Here is a 26,768-nt window from a genome sequence, read left to right on the forward strand (position 1 = left end):
GGTTAGAGACTTTTGTGCCATTACGCAGAAAGAGGACTCCGAACCTCGTGTCGCCCCCGAGTTTGAGATGTTGGTGAGGAGATGTAAGGAACGATGGGAGGAGCTAACAGACTCGCTCCCAGTAAATTCAGCTTCCCTGCCAAACATAACCATTGGGGTCCCTCCCTCATCTGCAGGGAAAAGCAGAAGGTCTGCGCATATTCTAGCTCAGATTGATCTAGAAACTCAATTAGAACAGATTCAAATTGAGAACCGCTTAGATGAGGCGCGAGAGACAAGGAAATTGAAGGAGGCCCGAGAACAGGAAGCCCGAGAAGAGCGTAAGCTGGCCAGAGAGCTTAAGGAGGCCCGGGAACAGGAAGCCCGAGAAGAGCGTAAGCTGGCCAGAGAGCTTAGGGAGTTACAAGTACGTGCAAGCTTGCAGAAGCAGATGGCCATGTCGGAATGCTATACAGAGAAGACACATAGCTTGAGGAGTTATCGCACGCGGGATTCCAAGACGAGCGCCCAGGTGAAAGATGGTCCCCATTTCAAGGAAAGCGAGAAACCAAAAAAAGCCCCTCACTCAGTGTTGTCTAAATTCTGTGCCCATATGGAGGCTGCTAACGAAGCAGACGAGTTAATGGCCCCTAGCTTAAATGTACCTGTCTATGAGAGACCTATTAGACCTCCGCCAGGATTTACTGATACTACTAGGTATATCCCTAAGGGTAGTGCAGTCCATGATGGGTATCATGGCTTACCCCTGCATGAAAGTGACGTGATGGCAAGGAGAGAACAGAAACCGCCCCTAGCCTACGACGGAGCGTGCGAAAAGGCGTCAAGGAAGGACTATCTTGACATGGCCTCGCTTATAAAATATGACGGGTTTTCTATGCCCTTTATTGTTTTTAGAAACGAGATAAATGCTTTGTTAGAAAAATGCCCGTATGAGGATATGAAACTGAGCTTGATTAGAGCAGCGTGTATTAAAACTGCTGCGCAAGACATAAGCTTGGTGATCAGTAGCACCCCGGGTTACAACGAAGCAATGCGTGCTAATATGGCATTGGAGCGTCTGTCTTTAAGATTTTCTGTTCGCGGCGGTTTTAATTCTGAGGCTTGTGTTAAAAGTATCCGATTTGGACCGCGTGTGTCGGGGGCTGACATTACTGGTTGGCGCAAGTTTCGGGCAGAATTACTAGATTGCCAAATATATGCGGCAGCATACAAGCGGTTGGACTACCTTGAAGGGAAATTTGTCTGTGATCTAGCTAAACGTTTGCCCGTTTATGCGCGTCAACGCTTCATTGATTTCTTAGGTGATAAATTTGGTTGTACGGCGGACCCTTCCTTTGATAGTTTGTTGCAGTTTGTTATTGCGGAAGAAAATGCGAAATCAACCGACTTTGGCGTCTGGTTAATGAGTGAGGACCATAAGTCGAGCAATAACCATTCTTTTGGTAAGTCGGAGAGTAAAAGGGACGCGGGTGCATTTCAAGTAAAAAATACGGCGGCCAAGGTTGACGGCTATGGTAATATAAATTCCGCAACGTCAAAAACGAGTGTCTCGTTGTGTGAGTGTTGCCTTTCGTTTGGTGTGAATGTGGATCATGGTTTGGAGGTATGTCATCGTTTGCAAGGTATGACTGTGGCAAAGCGTGAAGAGTTTTTCTACAAACATTGGCTCTGTTATAATTGTGGAGGAAAGCATCGGGCTAGAGATTGTCGCTGTGCCATGAACTGTGATCAGTGTCAGGATGCTAACTATAAAACGCCGAAGCATTTCGCTATGTTGCATGAATGGGTCGTTAATGATAGGCCAGCAAACAAACCAGTTCCAAAGAAGGTACGCGAGTCCGCTGTGGACAAAGTTGACAAGTCTGCGGTTAATAAAACTGGAGTTCAAGGTAGAGAAAAATCAGTCTCTTTGAGAAATGTGAAAGTGACACCTTGTAAAGTTTTAAACCGAACAGTTGCTGTGAAGGTCATAAACCCGGCAACTGGCTTAGAAAAGTTGGTGTACTGTCAGCTTGATTATGGATCCCAGATAACGCTGGTATCAAAATCTTTGTGTGCAGAGTTGGGGTTACAGCCCTATGAAAACATTTCCTTTACCATGAAAACCTTGAACGGTGACGCGAAAGTTGATACTGGTTTGGTCAAATTTGTGGTAAAATCGTTGTCGACTGGTGAGAGTTTTAACATAGATAATGTTGTTTGTTCGGCGCCATGGAGCGATGACATTGAAACCTTGCCCCATAAGCAAGAATTGAGTGGTTACAGACATTTTGATGACATTAGTGTGTTTGAATTAGAAAATCGTCAGACTGTGGACATTTTGATAGGCGATGACTGTCCATTCTTGTTAACTGTGCTTGAAGAGCGAGTTGGTAAAACGTTGTATGAGCCGCACGCGATCAATACACCGTTGGGATGGCTAGCCGGTGGAGGGCGGTCTCCTCTCTGTTCGGACAGTCGTGTCACAGTCAGGAAAGTGCAGGTTCGCGATGATCTTGAGAACGTGAACTGGTTAAAACGTGAAAATTTGGCGCGCGATTGCATTGCGGATGAATTAAGGCAGGAGTTAAAAGAGGCCACGCTGGCAGGTTCGCGGCAGAGCATGTCACTCGCTGATAAGTTTTGGGGTCACTGGACAGATTTCTATCTACCTAAGTTGCGGGGTCGAAGAAAATGGAGTGACATCTGTCGCAATTTAGAACCCGGAGACTTGGTCCTGGTATGGGATATGAATGATCGGCCTAAACGAGGGGACTACCGAGTCGGCAGTGTGGTTGAAGTTTTACCGCAGCATCGAAAGGGTAGCGAGTTTGTGAGAAGGGTGAGGGTGGCTGTGGTAGCATGGGACACTAACACAAAGAAGTCGCACGTTGAAACCGTGCTTCGTGATATTTCTTGCGTTGCTCCGCTAGAGGGCGCGCGGGCACGCACTGCTGTGCTCGCTCCAGTTGGTTCGGGCCCCCAGATGGACGTTAAGGGACGTCACTCATAGAAAATGTGTTCACTTTTTTCATTAATGTTTAATTGTTTATGACTTGTGTGATGTATGATGCTTATGCTCGCTGTTTACAAATTAAATAGATACAGTTTGGCTGGAACCGTATGTATTTATCAACTACATATTGTCACTTTGAGTTATGCCAATATCGCTTACAGCAAATTTGCTTGTGATACCTGTGACTAAGCTGAGCATCTTATTCATTCTTTCACATTTAATTTAGTATCTTCTTATGACAACTTTGTTTTGTATAACTTTAGGTGTATGGTGTGTTAGTACTGTAATGTCGTGTGAGCATGGTCCGTTTTAAATACCTTCAGACAGCAGTGCGGGACTACAGGTTCATCTACATGACTATGTCGTATGTATGTTATTTATACGACAATTTTATGCGGTATTGCAATTATGTTTAATGTGTGTTAGGTATGGCCAATGTTGAGTAATTTCGTTTAGGTAAAAATAATCTTTTGGAAGATGGATAATGTAATATTCATCTTGGAGGCTGCTATGTTCACGAAATTATGGCCAAGTTATCTGTCTTCGTATTGTGACATGGATTGTCGCGCAATCGTGACGTCATCATTGCGATGCACTGTCACGCTTGAGCGACAATCTCTCATCATTCTTTCTCTAATTTTCTAACTTGTGTTATCCAAACGTGCTTCGTCTTCCTTTTACGATGTGTGAATCTAACGAACGGACGTAATTAAGAGTGTGAAGTGACTATTCCACATCACAATTGAACCAGTCTCTTTTGACAATATACCATCTTAACTCAACACATGTGGAAGTAGTGGAACTTGAGTAAAAGGTTAGAAAGAAGACAGGTTGGGTAACAGTTAATGCATAGCTGTTACCAGAAAGAAAGAACAGGCGTCGTTGGATTTTCAAAAAATCGCCGAATAGGGAACTCGCCGAAAAGGCTCTCGCCGAACAGTAGCAGAACCTTTTATAAAAGTAACCAAACAAAGCTAAGCAACACCTTAACATTACTTTTAACAGGTATAACATTTTTTTGTTAAATGTTGTGGTGTTGCTTAGCTATGTCTGTTTATGGTTGAAAAAGTACTGTAACCTCTCCACCCGAATTGTTTAATAAAAGTATTCACCAGAATTATATAAATTCATATTTTGTAGTTGCCCAAATCAAGGTGATGCATTTATGGACATCATGAAAAAAATTAAAGACTTTGTAAATTTTGATGCCGAGGCAACTGCATCATGCCAATTTGGGCAGTTTTATAAATAGACTATGATCAGATAAGTTCATATTTTTTGTTGCCTAAATCTAAACGATACAGTTATGTAAATGGGAAAAATTAATGAATTTGTTCATTTTGGGGAAACTGCCTCACGCTAATTTGGGAAGTTGCATAAACAGACTAGCCTAATCAGTTTCATCAGATAATTTCATGTTTTCAGCTGCCCAAATCAACACGATGCATTTGTGAAAATTAATAAAATTAGCTACACTATATAACAAATTTTGTGTTTTGATTTGGGCAGTTTCACAAAAGTATTAGAGACATATTTTGGTGGCTGCCCAAATTGGCATGATGCAGTTGGTTAAATGCATTTCGTACTACAGTTTCACCACCATGCAATACAATACATCAATACGGGTGTGCCAAATGAAAATTTTGGGGCATATATCTTGTGCAAATAAGAGGCTGTACTTAGTTTGATAGGTAAAAGATATTAATTTATAGTTTTTCTTAATTCATGCAATTTTGTCGCTTTTCATATAGCAATTTTTGCCCGAATAATTGCAAGATTTTGCCCGAATTCGCGACGTTTTGAAACAACAGGGGGGGCGGCTGCCCCCCCTGGCTCGTACGGCTATGCCATTAGGCAACGGTGGTTGTGGCAAAGCATTCAGTTAAATTTCTTTGTATCAAAATTTTTCGATCAGAATATCACGTGTCGAGTCACATGACTGAAATCAGCTGAATCGCGAGTGAACATGTCACGCATGATTGCGTACCTCTTCGACGAGTGGGTAATGTTAAAGTGCCTACCTTTTTTGTGCAGTTGGCCGACCGAGATCCGACAACTGAGCTAAATAATAAATAGACTACTGTACTGTATGTAAAATATATAATCAATGTAAGTAGCCTACCGGTATAGGCCTCAATAGCTTTTTTTTTAATTTGTAAAGACGTGTTATACTAGAGAAAATGTCAGAGAAATCAGCTTTATTTGTGTGTTTAGGTGAGTGTGTTAAATATTACTGTTAACTGTATCATAGCCATAGTGCATGTGTTTATATAGAGCATTTGGAAGTGAATTAGTTTTGAAAAATAAACATCTTACAACACTGACTATTTGTAGAGGCTATAGATTGTAGATTTATGCCTTCAGTTGTAGTATTAGTCCAGTTTTAATCCGGTGGTATTAACGAGGGTGGCGGATTCACCTTAAATTGTCGCAATTGCTTTCACACCCTGCCTCCACACCGATCTGTCTAACGCATCCTCTCTTTTTAAGCCACTGTTTCGGCGGGTCAACTGCCCTCTTAATTATATTTGTAAAATTCTGATAAATTTTGTAAATGTTGAATTTGCGTTGTTCCTGTGTTCTATGTGACGTGGCTTGCCTGATTACTAAGACATTCATTTCTGATTGTCGCTTTTGCCGCGTGCCGGGACCGGGAGCCGTTGTTTCTGGACACCGTTTTCCTTTGTGTTGGGTTTCAGTATTGGTAAAGCAAGCTAGAGGAATGTGATGTGTGATTTCCGATTTAAGTTAAATCGTTAAGAATTATAAGTGTGCACAAAAATTCAGCTTTTTGTCCCAACTCACTAAATCTAAAGTCATATATATGCAATAAATAAAATACAAGAAACGATTGCAAGCATGGTTGAGGCAGGAAGAGGTGGGATTGTAGGAAAGCATCGAGCCCCTACTCTTGTAACCACCCACTTTGCTGCTTTCCTCCACAACTTGCCTTTTCCACGTTTTCTTAGATTTTTCTTGTTTCCTACGACCCTCGACTTGCCACTCCAGCGCTCTTCCCAAAACATCATCTTCATCCCTTCTTAAAAACATGCCCAATTGCCCATACCATCTCACTCAATTTGCCTAAGTCACCAAATTGTCAATATTCTCATTTAATCCAAGCAAGTTCTTCAGTATTCCTATTGTCCATCAGCTTCACACCACAGATTGCCCTCATCATCGCTCTCTCAGTTCTTAAAAACACCATTTCGTTTTTCGTAAGTGCCATGTTTCACTTTGGTAGAGCATTGCAGATCTCATGCAACTGTTATAAACTCTTCCTCTCATTCAATTAATTTTGTTTATTGCACAGGCCAACAAAAATTTTTTGGCACAAAAGGTGAGAGTCATTTTAGGGTACTATTTTAAGGCCCCTGATTCCAAAATCCACTTAGTTTCATCGAATTGGGTCTAGTTTTGGAGATGTATTCAACAGTGAATGTATTTTCAAAATTGTTGTCTCAAACGGTTTTAATTAGCAAACTACTCATTTTCAGCGCTGTTTGTGTTTACCAATATGGTGTCATAATTGCGCTTGTCTAGTTTACTTGGTTGATATTGTAGGAAAGTTCAAAACACAAAAGAGGGGTTGAAATAAATTATGATTTATGAAAGGAAAGGATGCTGTCTTGACGATCTTATTACTTTAACATGAAGCTGGGAGATTAAGATAAGTCTTGGGTTTTTCATAAATTATGCAAACATTACCCTAAAACTCATTTCTGTGCTTATATGCTTGTCACAGTTGCAGTGAAACATATCTGAATCGTTGATACAGCATCCTACAACCTACATGTTAAAGACATATTAGCCTATATCATTGTATTATATGCCAGCCTATAGATCAGAAAAAATTTTTTTGCAACAAAGAGTAAACACTAACAATCGCTTAGAATAAAATTTTATTTGTACAAGTATTAACTTCAGTAGGCCTACCTTTTCAATACAAAGCTGCATTCACAAACACATGATTTTCTGGCTATTTTAATTTGTGATGTATTTACTGATTCACAACCATTTTAATGCTTTCCTTTCGTAAATCACAGTTCATTTCAACCGTTGTTTGTGTTTTGAACTTTCCTACAATATCAACTAATTTCTTATCATCTTGGACAGCTTCACTGTTATTTATTTTCATTTTTGATTGTCTCAGTTAGCCAATTGTATGAATCATTGATGAGTTTGAGGGACTGAGGGTGGCTGATTGACTTGAAAAGCTTGAATAGTCACTTCGCAGCATCTCGTTGCTGTGATCCTATTATTATTTTCTTTTTTTTAATTGTGATCTTTTCAACAGGTTTACTGTACATTGCGTTTTGATTTATCGTATATACATTTTTTTTTGCAACTACCAATAAACATCTATCTAACTAATTGAGCTAGACAAATGCTATTATGATATCATAATGGTAAACAGCTGAAAATAAGTAGTTTGCTAATTAAAAGCATTGAGATCAACAATTTCAAAAATGTTTTCATTGTCGATTATCTTGAAAATTAGAGCTAAATTGAAAAAAGTAAGTGCGTTTTCAGAATGAGGAGCCTTGGAATACCTCAGTGCGACTCTCACATGCCATCCCTATTGAAAAAAAATTGTTGACCTGTGTTATTCATTGTCATGTGAGTTAATTTATTCTGTTGACTTATTTTCTAAAAGTTCTCTGACGTGCTAACAATTGTTTATGTTTGCTGGCAAGTAGCAAGCTGTCATCTTTGTTTGTGATTCTGGACCAAGCTTCTCATTTATTTTTCCACCCCAGTTTGCTTCTTTGTATGAAGCAGGCTTACATGGAAAGTTCACTGGGAAACAAACAGACAATTTTTGATTTCATCAAAGACATATTATACAAACCTGCTCCATTTGATGCATCTCTTAATATTATAGTTTTTGGTATGTTCTACAGCACCGGAATTGGAAAAGGATGTTACGCTCTCCATTGGTGGCTTTTTGCCATGAGAAATTTATAGGTTTGTCGGTTGAATTCAGCCCACACCTGACTGGTTTGCGATAGGTGATGAGGATCTAGAATGATTGTTGTCGTTGTTCATATGAAGCAGAAAGTTTGTGGTCAGCCAAAAGGAAGGACTTGGAGCCAACTTTTCGTCAGATCGTCAAGTGTGCAGAGGCCTGTTATTCCATTGGGAAGGGAATAGATGCGACACCCAAAGATGATGTGACTGGTTGTTTGCTCCATCGCACTGCACTGACATGCAGCAGAATCCCTCATGCCCCAGCGTGTCAAGCAAGCATTGAACCGGCCAACTCCCGTTCTTAATCGGTTCAGCGTCACCCATTCCCGTCTCTGAAACTCAGAACCAAGTGGGAGTGAGGAGGCAGGAGAGATATCAAATAGAGCGAGGCGGGATGTTATTTTTGGTGCAGTGCTCAATTCCTCAAACAAGGCATCTGACGTGCTGAAATCAGCATGCTGGAGTTTTGCAACATGCCTTACAATTAAGGGCATCGTGATGGCAATGAATAAATGATGAATAGGCTTAATGACTTGAATGACAAGGCAATTGCTGACAGGGTTGATTTATTTTGGACTAGATGAGCATCATAAATTCTTCTGGTGCATTTCATAATCAGTTTTCTGAAGAACAATTTAATTCCATAGCATGTTTAAAATGAAAACAAACACGTAAAACTTTCTAATACGAAAGAAAGTTGATCAATGTTCATGCAAATTAATAAGCTGGTATGCAACCATTTGTTTTCAGTATATATATAATCATTATGTTTACAAAGTTTAAATGGAGATCCACGAGATGCTGCATATGCATGCTTTTCATTGATACCTGACTTTTTTTGTTCACTTCACTGCAAATATATTTTTCCAGGAAATATTTGCCAGTCTCCAATCGCTGAGGCTTGTTTCAAAGAACTTTTGTCAGAATATAACTTAGGGTCATTCCATATCAACTCAGCCACCCATGTATATGGCACCTCTCAGATTTTGCTGAAAAGTTGTCATACTATACCTTAGGCTACCAAACGAAAGAATCCTAAGTTTTAGATCAGTGGTTCTCAACCTTTTTGTCTTGGCGGACCCCTTTTGGTACCTTCGAAGTGGTCGTGGACCCCTAAACAATATTTATCTGAAAATTTGGTATCCTGTATCGCGTCTCCTGATAGAATCCAATGTTTCCAAGTTTTACACCTCTAAGAAGAATTTGCTTAACTCGTGACGCACTTATGACGATTGATGACATTGAAGAAATTATGTTATGAGTTATATGTCGGCACACATGATCAAAATTCAGTATGATATATGCTGATTTAATGTTTTTCTATAAATTTTATCAAAAAGTAGTAGAATTTTTGCGACCATTACAAAGAATTTCTCCCTTGTTTCATTTGTAATCAATACTTCGTGGTGATCACAATCATGGCAAAACTGTCAGTGGTGATAGCCTGCTGACTGACGTTTGTATTTCCAAGTTAAGCATTGATCAACAATCCGCTGTCTCAAAAGAATTAAATTGAACATAGCCTTATTAAAAATGTAATTCATTTGTATGATTTTTTTTAGTTAGGAAACTAAACCTTTGTACGATGCCATTTGAAATTTCAAACGACGCACCAATGCGTTGCGATGTACAGTTTGAGAATCACGTTTAATACACAAATAAAGCACAACCAATTTTTAAATTTCGTAAATTATTATCAATCATGTTGCAAACTCGGAAACTTTCACGGACCCCCTAAAATCGCTTCGCGGACCCCAAGGGGTCCGCGGACCCCCGGTTGAGAACCACTGTTTTAGATCAATATCTCAAACGGTTTTCCCATGGCAGCCATTTGAATTTCGGGCCCTACCCTAGTTTTTGACTTGGGGGGGTAGCGAATAGCAATTTCAGCCATTTTCAGAGCCCCATAACTTTATTTGTAATTGTGGTAGAAGACTAAAAATTGCTGTGCTAGTTCACCATAAACTATACTACACAATTCAATAGTAACAAACAACATCTCTTGATGCATAAGTGTTAGGTGGGTCATCAAAATCCTGTTTTTTTGTCCCGTATAAGTGATTTTTTCAATTTTCAAATGCTTCTACCACCCAAACCAATTAAAATATTTCTCTAAAACCTAATTATTTGTAATATTTGGAAACTTTTCTTCTGCCAACTTGAATTTGGGAGTTGTGGTGGCATTAACAGAGATCTTATGGGGGTCTGAAAACCCTATCAGGCAGAAATGGCCCTTTTTTACCCTTATGTTTAGAGCCCCAAATGACCGCGTGGGCATTTTATGGTCATGCTGAAATTTATACCAGACAAACATTTACATTTATTCCTTCATTTCATGAAATAAAATCTGTGAGTATCAAACTCCTTCACTATAAATTTTACGTTTTTAAAATGTAACATTTTGGTCATTTTTGGCAAATAATCTCAAGTCCTTAATGTAGGTCAGAGAAAATTCAACAATGATTTATCATGAAAACAGTGAAAATAAGTAGGTACTATGCTTAGTGATCATAAACATTGAAATGCTGACATTGTTGACCATTAATTTATGTTCAAAATGACGCTTTTACCTCTTCTCACCCATGAAAAAGTACCCACCTGCAATCAATAAGCTATGATGTGGAGATAAAATTGTAAGAAAATGATCAAGTCGTGTTCAAAAATTAAATTGTTTTCAGTTTGCACTATAATTCTGCATTATGTAAAATGCTTAGCTCAAATCAATATTCCAATTGTGCAGTTGTTGGTACACCACTCTTACCAAGCAGTGAACAATGCTTAGGATCCTGTATATGGGTCCATTTAGGAGTATTTTTTTAGGTAGATTTCCAATTTCGCAAAATTTTCTATTCACCTGATTTTGTATTGATTTTAAGGTATATATATTTATGATTTTTGGTTTGTCAGTTTTGTGAACTTCGGCCAAAGTGGTGTCTACCAGTGAACAGTTCAGGTATGCATTTTGTTTGTGTGTGTGAGTCACATCAAAATGCTAAATTACTCATCCAAGCTATTCCAATTCAAGAAAATTACAAGGAGTTATTGCAACACTTGGTCTGCAGCACAAATGAAAGGGAATGCATGATCCATCTTTGTGACTCATGCCCAGGAAAGGAAGGACTACAAGGTTACTTAAAACGATATTATATATTTGAAAAAAATGACTTTGATGTTGATGATACCATTTCTTACAAACAATGGGTGCACACTGACAGGACAACACTTGTGTCAATGCAAAATTCAGTCCAGGAATTTATAGAAATAATGTGTTCATTATTCGATCATTTGCGACAACATCATTTCATTATGAAAGCACAGGCGTCTTTTCTGAAATCACTGAAGGAAGAAGTTGCACCTGCTACAGCAATTGTTCTCTTGGACTTTTCAGAGAACTATAGTTTTATTGTCCAAGACGCTGTGCAAGGTCATCACTGGGATAACAGCCAAGCAACCCTTCATCCATTTGTGGTGTACCGGTACTACAAATATGCACAGAAACTAAAGTGCCTCAGCCTGTCCGTAATTTCAGATCGCCTTAAGCATGACACAACTGCAGTTCATTGTTTTCTATCACGCTTGTTACCTCATCTAAAACAGTTTATCCCGAATCTGCACAAAGTAATCTATTTTAGAGATGGTGCAGCTTCACAATATAAAAATTATAAGAACTTCACCAACCTGTGCTATCACAAACATGACTTTGGCATTTCTGCTGAATGGCACTTTTTTGCCACTTCGCATGGGAAAAGCCCATGTGATGGAATTGGAGGCACTGTCAAGCATCTTACAGCACGTGCAAGTCTTCAGGCCCCCAATGCAAACCATATTGTGACACCATTGCAGATGTTTGAATGGGCAACGACAAACATCAAAAACATTCAGTTCTTCATTAGTGCAGACAATGTTAAAAAAAATGAAGAAGAGTATGAATTGTAGAGACGTTATGCCTCGACAAAAACTATTAGGGGAACACGTTCACACCATTGCTTTATTCCAATTTCCATCAATATAGTGCGAATGAAAAGAATGTCACAAGATTCAATATTCACTGACATCAGTGCAGAACAAATCTGTGATGCAAAACATTTGGATGAAGAACGCTTGCTTTCAGATCAATCAAAAATCTCAACTCTGTTCCAACCAGGAATATACATTGCCTGTATCTATGGAAATATTATTGAACGTTCAGATAAACATGGTGATGTTTTCATAAAATTCATGAAGCGTGTAAACAACATTTTGATGTGGCCGCCAAACCAAAGACAGATGCCTTGTTGGGTGCCATTCCAACATACCATTTGTAGTGTTGGTGTACCAGAAACCTACGGATGTTCGAAAATTCAAATTTAACAAAAAAGATTATGAAAATGTTCTGACGCTACTCCCACAGTTTCTTAGACAATAGATGATATTCAAACACAACTGAGCTAATTTGAGTAATGCATTTTACATAATGCAGAATTATAGTGCAAACTGAAAACAATTTAATTTTTGAACACGACTTGATCATGTTCCTACAATTTTATCTCCACATCATAGCTTATTCATTGCAGGTGGGTACTTTTTCATGGGTGAGAAGAGGTAAAAGCGTCATTTTGAACATAAATTAATGGTCAACAATGTCAGCATCTCAATGTTTATGATCACTAAGCATAGTACCTACTTATTTTCACTGTTTTCATGATAAATCATTGTTGAATTTTCTCTGACCTACATTAAGGACTTGAGATTATTTGCCAAAAATGACCAAAATGTTACATTTTAGAAACGTAAAATTTATAGTGAAGGAGTTTGATACTCACAGATTTTATTTCATGAAATGAAAGAATAAATGTAAATGTTTGTCTGGTATAAATTTCAGCATGACCATAAAATGCCCACGCGGTCATTTGGGGCTCTAAACATAAGGGTAAAAAAGGGCCATTTCTGCCTGATAGGGTTTTCAGACCCCCATAACATTTCTGTTAATGGCACCACAACTCCCAAATTCAAGTTGGCAGAAGAAAAGTTTCCAAATATTACAAATAATTAGGTTTTAGAGAAATATTTTGATTGGTTTGGGTGGTAGAAGCATTTGAAAATTGAAAAAATCACTTATACGGGGCAAAAAAACAGGATTTTGATGACCCACCTAACACTTATGCATCAAGAGACGTTGTTTGTTACTATTGAATTGTGTAGTATAGTTTATGGTGAACTAGCACAGCAATTTTTAGTCTTCTACCACAATTACAAATAAAGTTATGGGGCTCTGAAAATGGCTGAAATTGCTATTCGCTACCCCCCCAAGTCAAAAACTAGGGTAGCGCCTGAAATTCAAATGGCCGCCATGGGAAAACCGTTTGAGATTTTGATCTAAAACTTAGAATTCTTTCGTTTGGTAGCCTAAGGCATAGTATGACAACTTTTCAACAAAATCTGAGAGGTACCATATACAAGATATCTTTATATTGGCTGTTTTGATATGGAATGACCCCTTATCAAAGCATGTAAGTTTTCTGTTTGCGTTGTGCTGACATGTCTTATGGGAGCTTGTTATGCTATTGTGAGATGTTGTTGCTAATCGAGCCTTTAAAATATATAAAAAAGCGTGTGTTCAGATTCCTGGAAATCCGATTCATGTGAAAATATCACATGAATCTAATTTGAAACTGTTAATGTGTGCTGAATTTATGAAGTCTGATAATACATTTTTTGTTCTCTAAAAACAATGAAAACTATTAATACTACCGACGAAATCGGTTAATCCAATCACCTATTTGCCAGACGTTTTGATACGATTATACGATTGATTCGTTTAACCAATTTACTAAAAAAAAGGTTTATTGTGAATGGGCGTAATTGTTGGGAAGATGTCTGTTAGGCCGTTACGTTTTGAGGTCAATTTTTAAAAAATACAAGTAATAGGTTTGGCTAGGTGGGAAATCACATAAAACCACCCAAAAAAAATTTTGAGCAAAAAATATCAATGTTTAGGGGTCCCTCCGCCTCCCCGAAAATGTCCGAGCCCCATTTTTCCTTAAAATTGCATAACTTCTAAACCGCTTGACATAGAAACTTTGTTTTTGGCTCTAAAGACTCAGAAGTCACATGTTCCTATCTGCTCTAAGAGGAATGTGTTCTTTAAAGTGTTGAGAAAAATTGTTATGAGCCAAAAAATGATTTTCAGGGCATTTGAGACTTTGAAAAATCATAGTAACTGCCTAAGTATTATAATCATGCATATTTTAAAAACAAATGTTTAGTTGCAGAGTAAATTGTGTTGAAAGGTGTTGTGTATACCGGTACTATAAGTAAACAAAGTAACTGTAGAAAAATATCAAAATAAATGTGAATATTCTAGATTATCCCAAATTGGGGTCATTCTACCAGAAAACATCTTTAGCTCAGGAATGCATTTAAGTTAAAATACAAACAAATTCAGGTGTATGTTTATGAAATGCATGTGTCAGCTCAGTAGCAGTATGAAAAGAACAACGTTAACTAGCAACATACAGTAGCCTAATCCAATTTAGTTCCCAAACTGAGAGAGGAACCTGCTAAAGAATATTGAATGAACACAAACAAACACTGAAGGAATCGTAATGAACACTGTAAACAGCTAAAACTGCTAGCGAACACTGAATGCAACAAATTCACATCACAACTGTGATAACTTCAAGAAAACATAAAGATACACTGTATCTAGATATCAAGTAAGCCACATCGCGCAAAGTCATGAAGAGAAATTAGGCAGTTACCAGACTCAGCAGGAATATACGATTATAACAGTTGGGTATATTTCACACGAGCATAACGAGGCGCAAGCTCGATAGATACACTATCCTGTGAATCAGACAAATGGCTTACAATGAATTCATGTCTACAGTCATGGACGTGACATAAGATCGTATGGAGTCGTCAATTTGCTTCATCATGCTGCTTGGCATTGCATCGTCACTGTCTTTGTCGTTGCGCGCCATTCCAACAATCCACTAATTTTGGTTGTAGATGTTCGAAAAATATGTGTTACATCTGTGGGTCTGCTACTATTCGGTGAGTCCGATTCGGTGAGTTCCTAACCTCTAACTCCTAACCTCTAACCCTAAAACGGCAATGATAATTAGGCTACGGTACCCGATAATTAAAAAAAAAATTGAAAAAATCACCGAATAGGGATCGGACTCACCGAATCGGACTCACCGAAACGGGCCATTCCGTACATCTGTAGACACCAAGAAGCTTGCATGGAGCAATCGGCCATTGGCTGCATTCTTTGATGCAACAAGCCAGTGCTCCCCATGCTTAACACATGGTGAGAAAAGAGGCTGGCTATCATTCAAAAACAATCAAACGCCTAATGAACGGTTAATCGGGAATGTAACGCAATGCCTTCAGAACAGAAAAGTTAAAGACAGTGACGATGCAATGCCATTTGCCAAGCAGCATGTTGAAGCAAATTGACGACTCCATAAGGTCTTATGTCACGTCCATGACTGTAGACCTGAATTCACAAGGATAGTGTATCTATCGAGCTTGCGCCTCGCTATGCTCGTGTGAAATATACACAACGGTTATATATAAATTATAATCGCTCTATTATAATTATATTAATTATAAATTATAATTATAGTTATTGACGCTCTTGGTTTATGCCAATTGAGCACTTTACTGGAGGCACCTTGCTATGCATTGCGCAAAGCTCACTGCTTGCAGTTTGAGCACTTTGGCAAGGTTGGCAGTAGTACCATTTTTGGTCACTGATAAGGTACCACAAATGGGAAAATGTCACATGGAGGTATATATATCTCCATGGCCATTATTCCGGTGTAACTACTGCACTGATGAGACCGGGAGGTCGAAACGGTGTGCACTGTCTGCAGTTATTGACGCTCTTGGTTTATGCCAATTGAGCACTTTACTGGAGGCACCTTGCTATGCATTGCGCAAAGCTCACTGCTTGCAGTTTGAGCACTTTGGCAAGGTTGGCAGTAGTACCATTTTTGGTCACTGATAAGGTACCACAAATGGGAAAATGTCACATGGAGGTATATATATCTCCATGGCCATTATTCCGGTGTAACTACTGCACTGATGAGACCGGGAGGTCGAAACGGTGTGCACTGTCTGCAGTTATTGACGCTCTTGGTTTATGCCAATTGAGCACTTTACTGGAGGCACCTTGCTATGCATTGCGCAAAGCTCACTGCTTGCAGTTTGAGCACTTTGGCAAGGTTGGCAGTAGTACCATTTTTGGTCACTGATAAGGTACCACAAATGGGAAAATGTCACATGGAGGTATATATATCTCCATGGCCATTATTCCGGTGTAACTACTGCACTGATGAGACCGGGAGGTCGAAACGGTGTGCACTGTCTGCAGTTAAATTATAATCGTATATTCCTGCTGAGTCTGGTAACTGCCTATTTCTCTTCATGACTTTGCGCGATGTGGCTTACTTGATTTCTAGATACAGTGTATCTTTATGTTTTCTTGAACGTATCACAGTTGTGATGTGAATTTGTTGCATTCAGTGTTCGCTAGCAGTTTTAGCTGTTTACAGTGTTCATTACGATTCCTTCAGTGTTTGTTTGTGTTCATTCAATATTCTTTAGCAGGTTCCTCTCTCAGTTTGGGAACTAAATTGGACTAGGCTACTGTATGTTGCTAGTTAACGTTGTTCTTTTCATTTTGTTACTGAGCTGACACATGCATTTCATAAACATACACTTGAATTTGTTTGTATTTTAACTTAAATGCATTCCTGAGCTAAAGATGTTTTCCGGTAGAATGACCCCAATTTGGGATAATTTAGAATATTCACATTTATTTTGATATTTTTCTACAGTTACTTTGTTTACTTATAGTACCGGTATACACAACACAATTTACTCTGCAACTAAACATTTGTTTTTAAAATATGCATGATTATAATACTTAGGCAGTTACTATGATTTTCCAAAGTCTTGAATGCCCTGAAAATCATTTTTTGGCTCATAACTATTTTTCTCAACACTTTAAAGAACACATTCCTCTTAGAGCAGATAGGAACATGTGACTTATGAGTCTTTAGAGCCAAAAACAAAGTTTCTACGTCAAGCGGTTTAGAAGTTAAGCAATTTTAAGGAAAAATGGGGCTCGGACATTTTCGGGGAGGCGGAGGGACCCCTAAACAATGATATTTTTTGCTCAAAATTTTTTTTGGGTGATTTTATGTGATTTCCCACCTAGCCAAACCTATTACTTGTATTTTTAAAAAATTGACCTCAAAACGCAACGGCTTAAATTGTCTGTGCTGACTAGGCTGCAACGCACATTACAACCGATGCTTCCTACAACTGTTTACAATTCTGGTTAAACTTTAAAGAGTTTACTAGTTCTGTGTTACATAACACTACGCTGTATGTTCCAGCCAGCAAAACTGGTCCTTTTTACATTGATTTTTTGTCTGCAGACGTTGAAACAATGTAAAAAAGACCAGCTTTGCTGATTTGGCTGAGCAGGTATGATCAAAGCACTTTTCTGCAAACTGCGGCAATCGGACTTCTTTTAATCTCACCGATCTCTGTGACGTCACAACGCGAACTTTGAGGTTGACGCTTTTGATTCAAGCGTGCTATTTTTAGCTCGTACCAGCTGTGTAGTTTTGAGTATGGAACGTGGCCTACGAAAATAGTGGTAAGGTAGAAAAACACGGCTCATTGTTTTGAAATCGCAAAGTTTTTTTTTTCAAGTCGTTTGCACTGTCTGGTAAAATAATTAATGTGCAATGTTCTTCAACTGAACGAAACTGCACAAATGAAATTATGCACTGCATTTCACAACAGTAGGCTACTTTTTTCAGCAATTTAAAAAAAAATTCTCCAAAGTTTTCTGGTAAAAACTTTTTGACATGCTTTCCAACACTTCCCTCTTCAGCCGAAATAATTTGTCCATGTCCATTCCTTGGAAGGCCAGTCGCCGACGGATGACATCAAAAGCATTTAAACTTCTTTAGTGTGATTATTCCTTTTGTGTGCTCTTCTGTTTTAATGAAGCCAGGCTGTGCGAAAATTGGTTTTTTGCAGTGCGATGTCTAACACATAAGATTATGGCCTGGGATTACAGACACTTGTCTTTGTTTTGAGCGCATGCGTCTGTCTCACCTTTGCTTCATTTCGCCTTTAAACATTGTAGACAATAATGCGAAGCAAAAAAGAGACATTCTCTTTTCGCTAACTGGTATAATTATACGATTAAATGAGTGAAGTATGCAAACTAGAAGCAAATCCTGATGCTTTTATCCGACTTATTCTTTTAAGCGGTATGCGCTTAACCGATGTTTTTATTTAACATCAGATTGGATTTGGTTTGGGATTTCAGGTTTTGATTCAAATAAACGATTGATACGTTTAAGCAGTATACTATTAACCGATTTCGTCATATACAAAAAGTGCTCAATGCTAATCAAAAAAGCAAAGCAGAGCGAATTAAATCAAATAGAGTTATACTATCTGAGTCCTTAACACTTACAGCCTGTTTCACCTAAACGGATCATCAGAAGGATCCTTCTGAGTTCCTACATATTTTATGCTAGTGGTGTTACAAATTGCAGATCATGGGATGCGAAACTACATCCGCTTTTGGCTTATCCGCAATTCAGAAGGCTTATCCTTATGTTTTTTTCTTATTTACAAAATAATGTACTTTTTATGGGTTGCGTAATGCGTATATAAGAGGAGTGAAGTTGGTTTTGAAGTAACTTAAGGTTAGTAGTTGAAAGCAAGCCATTAACAAAGTGTCAAATTTGCAATTGACCCTTCTATGTTGCCGGAACAGCGGAGTTGCGTGTCTCGTAATGTAATATCTTTATAGTGATTGATTGATTGAATTTTTATCCTTGGATTGAGAAAGCTTCTTTGAGACCTTAATCCTGGCAGTCTCGTATACTTGTATGGGCTTTGAACCACTGACACATGCCCGGTCACCAAGATCAACAGAGTGAAGTTTCCGATTGTTGAAGTGTTGTCTGTGAGCTATTCTATTCACTAGGTGCCACTGAATGAAGAGCAATCCTGAAATGCATTTTTCAAGCGCACACCCCGAGAGTCGAACATGTGCCGCTTGATCTTGTTTGTTTATAAACTCGCACGCTAACCAACTGTGCTAACGGGGCACACCAAGTGACGTACGGTTACCACTTTTTACTGTTTCATTTTTTCTTCACTTTTTTCAGCAAGTTTCAATAAAACACATGCTTTGTTTGCACCATGGTTGTTCATATAATTTTATTTTGGTATGACATACAAGAACCCATGATATATACCAAACATGTGGTCACCGTACAGCATTGGCTGCATCATAACATTGTAGAGAACAACCAAACCAGAGACGTTCCTTCATGCTGCTTGTCTGGTTAATCAGACCACTTGTTTCATTATAAAATCCTAGTCCGACTCCCAAATAAAATAAATCCTCTTGCCTTCCTTGCTGTTGAATCTTGTTAGCAAACTTCACGGTCATGTGAGAAGTATATATGCGTTAAGTGTAAAATCTTGATAGAAGGTATTCTTCCAATGCCAAAAGTTTGGTTAGTTTGTGATTTAATTGGCACGATCTTGTACTTTTACAAATTGTTAAAAAAATATCAAAAGGCGTTATGCGACCTAGTAACCTACCAAGCATTGTATAAGTTATAACTCATTAGTTGTACGATTCTTGTCCTGGTGACTTGAAGTTCGAGAAATGCAACTCCACCTTTTGTATTGCTATTTTTGACAATTTTTACGTTTTTGTGAGAACACTGCGTGTATTTTTTAAAAGTCTCCTACAAGTCAGAAGTTGTGAACTGAGCTCATTGCAGTCGAGCAAGTGACAGCTGGCAACATTTCAGCAAGTGGCTGAAGTTGGCAAATTATAAAACTAAGCAAGTAACAACTGAACAAGCCGAAACGTGGCATGTCACAAGTCAGCAAATTCAGTTTAGCAAGCTATGACCAAGCAAGTCCGATGCTAGGTGAAAATCTCTCAATTGCTGACTTGACAGTAGCTGAAATGTACTTGCTAAGTTGAAGCACTTGCTTTTGTCGCATGCAAAGTGGTCCGACAATCTTGTTTAACCTGTGATTGTCATCAGATTATTTCATCATACAGTGTACCTAGGGATGTACAGTTCAGAATATCGAATCTTGGAGATTCGAATCTCAATGTATTCGAATCGCATTTGCAGTTTCTTTTCGGATATCAGGATTCGAAAATAAATCTGTTAAATGAACAGTGTGAGACGTTAAACAAATGTAAAGTTGATATTTTTCGTCTTGCGCGCCGACTTTTTTCTTAATGGACTGTTTGTTCCAAGCGCCTTTTTTCTTCCTTCACAGGGTTTACGCAGTTATTAGAACTGCAGACACGCAGTGCATTCCCGTGCGAGTGAATAATTCAGGCCTCGAAATTCATGGCGGACATGTCCGCCGTCACAGCATGTGATGTCTGCGGGAAGTACCATCTAGATCGGTCATATTTGTCCCCCGAGAAATAACGCAGGAACTAGCGATACAAATCGTCACTGCATAGCACGAACAATTGTTGCGAGAATATACTTTTCCGCGCATTTTAGCGCGCATCTAAAAAATTTGAATACTGTATCCCTTAACTTCTATTCGAGGAGGAAAACTTTCGATTTTTACGTTGCTTCAACGATTGATGACATTGAATCAACGTAACAAAGATCATTGTGACGCAAGAAGCCACACGACCTCGTTCGGTAGAAGTTAACCAGTTATGCGGCGTATTTAGCAGCTACACGGCGCTTTGGCTCTTCAAGCGCATGTCGTTGGTCTGATGAAAGCCTTTCAGAATGACTTTGCTGAAATTTTAAAACGCCTTCTAAACCGTAGCTATAGTTCTTAAATGGCGAAGAATTATCAAGATGAAGTAATTAAGTAATTGTGTATTGAAGTAATTGTGTTTAACATGCTACCATAAAACGATTTTCAATAAAAATTTGCCCCATTGCGGTCTGATCAGCATTCAGCGCGTGCTTTTGTCAGAGCTTTCAAAACGGGAATGGGCGTGAGCAGCGAAGCGTGCGACTGTACAGTCTACGTCACTATAGACTAGCAATGTATGTACAGTGCTAGTACATCAAAACATCAGATTTCAACATCAAAACATCAGATGTAGTAACGTGGCTTTTGTTATTGCTGTCGATAGTGATGTATTCCGGAGCAGTGTTTCCACTTTTGGTCATTTTGAAACAATTAAAAATAAATGAAACATTGGACTTTGGGCCTTGCCAGTGCCATTGAAAACAAATTGTTTTCGGTAATTTTTTTTGAAATGTATTCTTGAATATTCAGTTTACGCATTTTATTGCTTGATTCCCATTTGAAAATTTTTTTAAAAAATTTGATAAAAATCATAGATTCACAGTAACACAAGCATCAATTAATGGTTCGATATTATTTGGAAAAAATTGCCGCGTAAATTCAGAATAGATTCGAAATTAAGTATTCTAGAATATTCTAGAATAGCCAGGTATTCTGTATTGTGCATCCCTAACACCAGTCCACCAGTATAACGCATCATCTCATTTATTTTTTTCTGTTTAAAATTTCTCGTGTCATAAAGGCATCTAAGTGAAGGCAAGGAACCTTTGGGAGAGGAAGCGATTTTGACAAAACGCGATAATGTGCAGGTCTACAACTCTACATCAATACGACTTATTAAAATACACCCTAAATAATTTTTTTCTGTTTTTTAGGGAGCGATCCCCCCGGATCCGCCATTGCATCGACTCGATGTGTATCAAGATAATATGTATCAGACTAATTATGTGACAACGATCTGTTGTCCAGGTCAGCTGCCACATCACAGGCTTTTCAACGTTTATTTCAATCAAGTTGTGTTGTCTTCCGCAGTGGGTGGTCGACAGTGCTGCCACTTCAAATTATCAAATTGGAAATCCTCCCGACCACCGTGGTCAGTCATGCATGAAGGGCCACGACATCTACCATCACGTGAAGAAGCATAGAGCGGGACAAGTGACGCAACGCGACTTCGATGCGTTCGATTACATTCTCGGCATGGATGAACAGAATATGAGGTGAGGTTCTATTCATCTGCTGAGTGTGGGTTGCATAGCCGATTGCCTTGGATTGGTATCCGAAAGGGCGCCGGTTCGTTACCGCTCAAGAACATGTGTCTGTATCTTTAGCAAGACACTTAAAGGCATGCCTCAAGCCCAGTGGCGTAATCCTGAATACGACAAAATCTGCTCAGCTATCAAGCCAACGGCGGTTGAAATGGTCCATGTCTTTACAGAGACTTGGAGGACACAGCACCGAACCGACCTCATAAGGCAAAGCTGCTTATGCTCGGACTGTTCGACGATAACAAGGAGACAGGCGGAATTGTGAAAGATCCTTACTTTGTGAGTGAAGTTGATTCTCTGATATTTAGAATTAATATCTACAGGTGGCACATGAGTATGCTGATTAGGGTGCGGCTGATGCCCCATAAAATTTAAAACTGGATTGTAGCAACCCTAACTTGTTTTTGGAAGTGAGGCTTGGTCTACAAAGCTTAAATATGAAGTTTCAGCAAAATTGAATAAGGTCTAGGGGGTCCAGATTGCAATCAAACTTTTATAGGATTATCGATTTTCCCAAATTTCAATTTTGACATTAAATTAAGTGATTTATGTTTAAAAAAAAATTTGAGTGATTTTTGTATGTTCATTACTCATGTGATACCAGCTAATTTTTGTAAATTATTGCAAATTATAGTTTTTATGCTGTGAACAGCAGCTTACGTTTCACTTAGAACCAGTGTGTCAATTTAGGGGTAATTTTGCATACTTTGTGCAATGGAATTTCTGAAATTTTTCAGAATTATGGCAAACGTTCTAAGTTTAGGCAAAATCTGTGAAGTATACTTTGCAAAAAATTTCAAAAATGGTGTCTTCGGATTGCAAATTCTTTGAATGAATACCCTGTTCAGAACAAACCATAACTGACACTAGAAAATCAGTGTTTTATACTTTTAATGCCGTTTACCACACTCCACAGCGCTGTGTAGGCTTTAACCGTAATAAATTTAATATAAGCGCTCCTTTGTTGCTTTTGAGTTAAACTTTAGATATTACGAAGTGGCATTCTAACATTTGTGTTTCAGTACTCTATGATACATAATTGCATATCATTTCACCACAGGTTTTCACCTTAAAAGGAATTACTTCACCCACATGGTGCCTACACGCAGCCTAAAGTACGGGGCGACCTATATCTTCTTGAAGTTGTATACAAGCACCAGTTTTAATGCCTTGTATTAACAGCTTGTTGTGTCAAAAACAAGAGATGTAACAAAATCTTTGCAATGCCAATCTTCAAGCAACTGCATAGTGCATATAGTAACTTTGGATACAAGTGCTCCAGCTGTTTCTATTGAATGGGTTGGAATTATTGGAACACCCAACAATTTAATACCACCGATGCCAGATATCAAAACTCGGAGCCTTTCATCTTGCTTCTACTTGCTGGTTAAAGTCTCCAGAAGCTTTCCATCCCAATGTTCAGCACCAACAGCAGGTGGTGACCATGCGGAGAGAATTTTTTATGAGATATGTTGCGCTGTTTCAACTCTGTATCTGTGTGACTGAGATGGATGGAGATTTAACTTCAAAGCATTTCCAGAACAGGCTTGAACCATAGAATGGAGAGTAAGAGATAAGGCAGTTGGTGGAATGCTGTTTCTGATTGCTGCAGAGACTAATCCTGGAGATTTCATTATGTCATGAGGAATGAATGCTATTCCTGATTTTGATCCTGATTTTGATCTTCTTTCATGAGAGCGTTTTTCCTCTATCTCACAAATCATTGAATATGTGCATGGCTCGTTGTCCACGTCATCCTCAGCTTCTAAATCAATAGCATTATTTATGCCATTAACTCGGGTCTCCTCCTTTGCTACTCGTCTATCTTGTTGTTGTGGCCTGGTACTGATCTTTTTAACTTTTGCTTCTAACACTTTATCTTTTCCAGCCATACTTGCTTCCCGGTTGCCCCTTGTATACTGATAAGGAATAGCATGTCTTCTTCATTGCTTTTTTTTTTTATTACATTGCGTGGCCACAAAGGAAAGGTTTTGCTAAGCTTTTTCTGAAATTCCTGTATATTTTTTAGTGGTTTGCCTTTGTCTCTCTTAATCTTCATTTGAAATTCTTCCTTGTAAAAAGAAATTATTTTTTCTGACATTTTTTGCTTTGCAACTGTAGAAATGTTAGCTCACAAGTAAAACGTAAAAACTGTTAACTGTACTGTAATTACCTGCCTTCCTGATAAAATTGTTTGAATTAATTTGAAAATCACTTGCTTGCAGGTTGGTAACTTGCTACGTTTGATACCTTGATCTGCTTTTGTGGGAACCGTAGCGAGTAGAACATACCGAGGGTCATGTTGTGCATAAGAAGACATAGCCTAGCACACTTTTTTTCGATTAAATAGCCTACCAACTGAATACAAACTACACGTATTGATTCTGGATTGCATTCTGCAATTGATAAATACGATTCTATGCATGTTTCACCACATAGCATACTAAATGTCTACGGTAATTCACCATTCCTAAGTTGTCACAATTAAAATGGTTAAGAGCCTTGTCTTGATATTGGAGAAGTGCTCTGTAACAACTCTTTACATTTAACCTTATTCTGAACCTGGAAACAATGCCTTAGAAATGATCTGCACTTACTAGACTGAAACTGGAGGTATTTGACTGAGCTAAACAGTGGTAAGTCATTTTGAAGGTATTGTGACATCATATAGGCATGTTTTCACTTTTAGCGATTCTCAAGGTATAGCTGACAACAGTGACCAGGAAGATTTCAGTCACTCACATTTAATAAAAGTTGTGTATTGTACTGGCTAATACACAGGCTATGTTGTTCTACTGCTTAATACTTGCATTCTCCAGCAATTACATATCAAGCATATTTTGCAATAGGTTGTCATATTACTTCTCAAAATAGTGTTTGGCTGTCTGCTTGCAAAACCTTACTTGTTAAAAAATAGTATGGAACATAACAATAGCCTACTGTGTGAAACATTGCAACTGTGGAGCCTAGATGACCTTAAATACAGAATTTACCATGATGAATGAAGGACTATGTAGCACTGTAAAACTACACGATTATGGCAATTAAGTACCAAATTTCTCAATTTTCAATTCAAATCTGGACCCCCTAAACATTTATAGATTGGTCTTAAACTTCATAAATATTGTCTTTGTACCAAGTGTCACCTATAAAAAAAGTTAGGGTGTTTTGCTTCAGGTCGGGGCATCAGCCGCACCCTAATGCTGATAGTAGTCGGTGGTAAACCGCAAGAGAGCAATCTATCAGTTTTGTTTCAAAACCTTGGAGCTATGCGGCAAGAAACACACAAATCGTGCCGAGTCTTTTGCTTCTAGCAGCACACTTTGCATTTCATTGGTAGATGATAGCCGTAGATGCGTCGCAGCAAAAAGACTCGGTACGATTTGTGTGTTTGTGGTTTATTCGAGTTAATTAAAATAAGTTTCTGGTTTATTCGGTTTGAGCTTTTATCATAAAATGAACATTAGGAAATTAGACCCTTGGTTGAATTTGCGTTTTTTTTTTGTTTTTTTTTCTTGAACAGTTTCGCCTCAAGTAAGTTTGTGTTGGCGGCTCGTGCTCGGTGTAGGCTTAAAATGGAAAACTTGGTTGGTATTCGATTTCGAGTGTGATATCGACATGATTTGAATGTTCAGGTTCTCCGTTGCTGTGCTGTTTCCCCAAGTGACGTCATCAACAATTTTTAAGATTTTGACAAACTTTGCTAAGTTTTGGTTCTTTGTACTCTGATTACATCGATTCAACGTTGTTCTGCGGGACCACTTTTCGCACAAGTCATAATGTAGATTGCAGTATAACTTGCTACGTCGCTTGCATATTGAGTCGGTGCATGGCGGCCACCTGAGTGGAAGACTGGCAATGTTTGAGTCACGAGCGGCACATAAAGAAATATGTTCGTGGATTGTGTTCCCACGATCTTCCAATGACGTCATCATAGTTATTTCAATCAGTATTTGGATTTTATAAATCTGAAAGTCCCGTATACTATGGCAACTGTTGCATCACAGTGAGCGTGCATGACATTGTCGGTTTATATCCACATGAAAAAAATCACAGCGGTACAAAGAAAGTATATTATAGAAAGCAGTGCTTCTTAAACTTTTTAGTTTTGTTCACCCCTAGCATCTATCTCCAGATATCATTCACCCTTGTCTCATGATATGATAAAACTCTCTCGTCTATATATAACAAAATATTTTTATTTGATATTTATAAAAAAAATTACTATCTCTCATTGGAAAAAAAACAATTAGTTTTGATTAAAAAATGAAAAACTTAGAATTAATTTTGTTTTTGGAAATTCTCACCTGTTCACTGAACAGGTTGAACACCCGGAATATCCGCCTTGCTCGCAAGCTATCATCCATTTCTGACGGTTTACCCTTATTCACCCCTTTTGGTTGGCTCCCCTCTGCAAAAATTTTATTCACCTTATGGTGAACCAATGAACCATTCACCTGTTTAAGAAGCACTGATATAAGGTACCGGTACATTTTTAGAAGTAACACACGACAAACACAAACAAGTATTAAAGTTGTGTAAACCCTTTACTGGCCTGCCACGTTTTTAGCTTATTACAGGTCACTTAGTTTTGCAGAGTCGTGACGCAGACGACTTCGAGGCGGTGTACAATCAATGCATGAGATGCTGTCGCAACTTCCTTCGCCAGCTCATGACTGCCACTTGACGGA

The 26,768-nt window shown here is 38.5% G+C and overlaps 2 protein-coding genes across 2 annotated transcripts in view; one reads left to right on the plus strand and one right to left on the minus strand.

Annotated features, from left to right (window-relative positions):
- LOC145765718 (uncharacterized) overlaps positions 1 to 26,768 on the minus strand; it is a 1,283,504-nt gene that overhangs the window by 700,849 nt on the left and 555,887 nt on the right. The window lies entirely within an intron of this gene.
- On the plus strand, positions 5,176 to 26,764 carry LOC145765609 (low molecular weight phosphotyrosine protein phosphatase-like). The gene is made up of 6 exons (XM_082577443.1): positions 5,176 to 5,209; positions 8,837 to 8,903; positions 9,489 to 9,501; positions 21,845 to 22,029; positions 22,248 to 22,356; positions 26,675 to 26,764. Exons 1-6 carry the CDS (start codon positions 5,176 to 5,178, stop codon positions 26,762 to 26,764), a joined length of 498 nt encoding a protein of 165 aa, XP_082433569.1.

The sequence above is a fragment of the Aplidium turbinatum genome, chromosome 2 (genome assembly GCF_918807975.1).
Source record: "Aplidium turbinatum chromosome 2, kaAplTurb1.1, whole genome shotgun sequence".
Taxonomy (NCBI): Eukaryota; Metazoa; Chordata; class Ascidiacea; order Aplousobranchia; family Polyclinidae; genus Aplidium; species Aplidium turbinatum.

Bases quoted from the DNA above. Each gene is read 5' to 3' on its own strand.
- LOC145765609 (XM_082577443.1), top strand. From the start codon at position 5,176: ATGTCAGAGAAATCAGCTTTATTTGTGTGTTTAG. The intron at 22,030-22,247 runs GTGAGGTTCTAT...ATGTCTTTACAG, and splicing joins ATGGATGAACAGAATATGAG to AGACTTGGAGGACACAGCAC. The intron at 22,357-26,674 runs GTGAGTGAAGTT...TTAGTTTTGCAG, and splicing joins TTGTGAAAGATCCTTACTTT to AGTCGTGACGCAGACGACTT.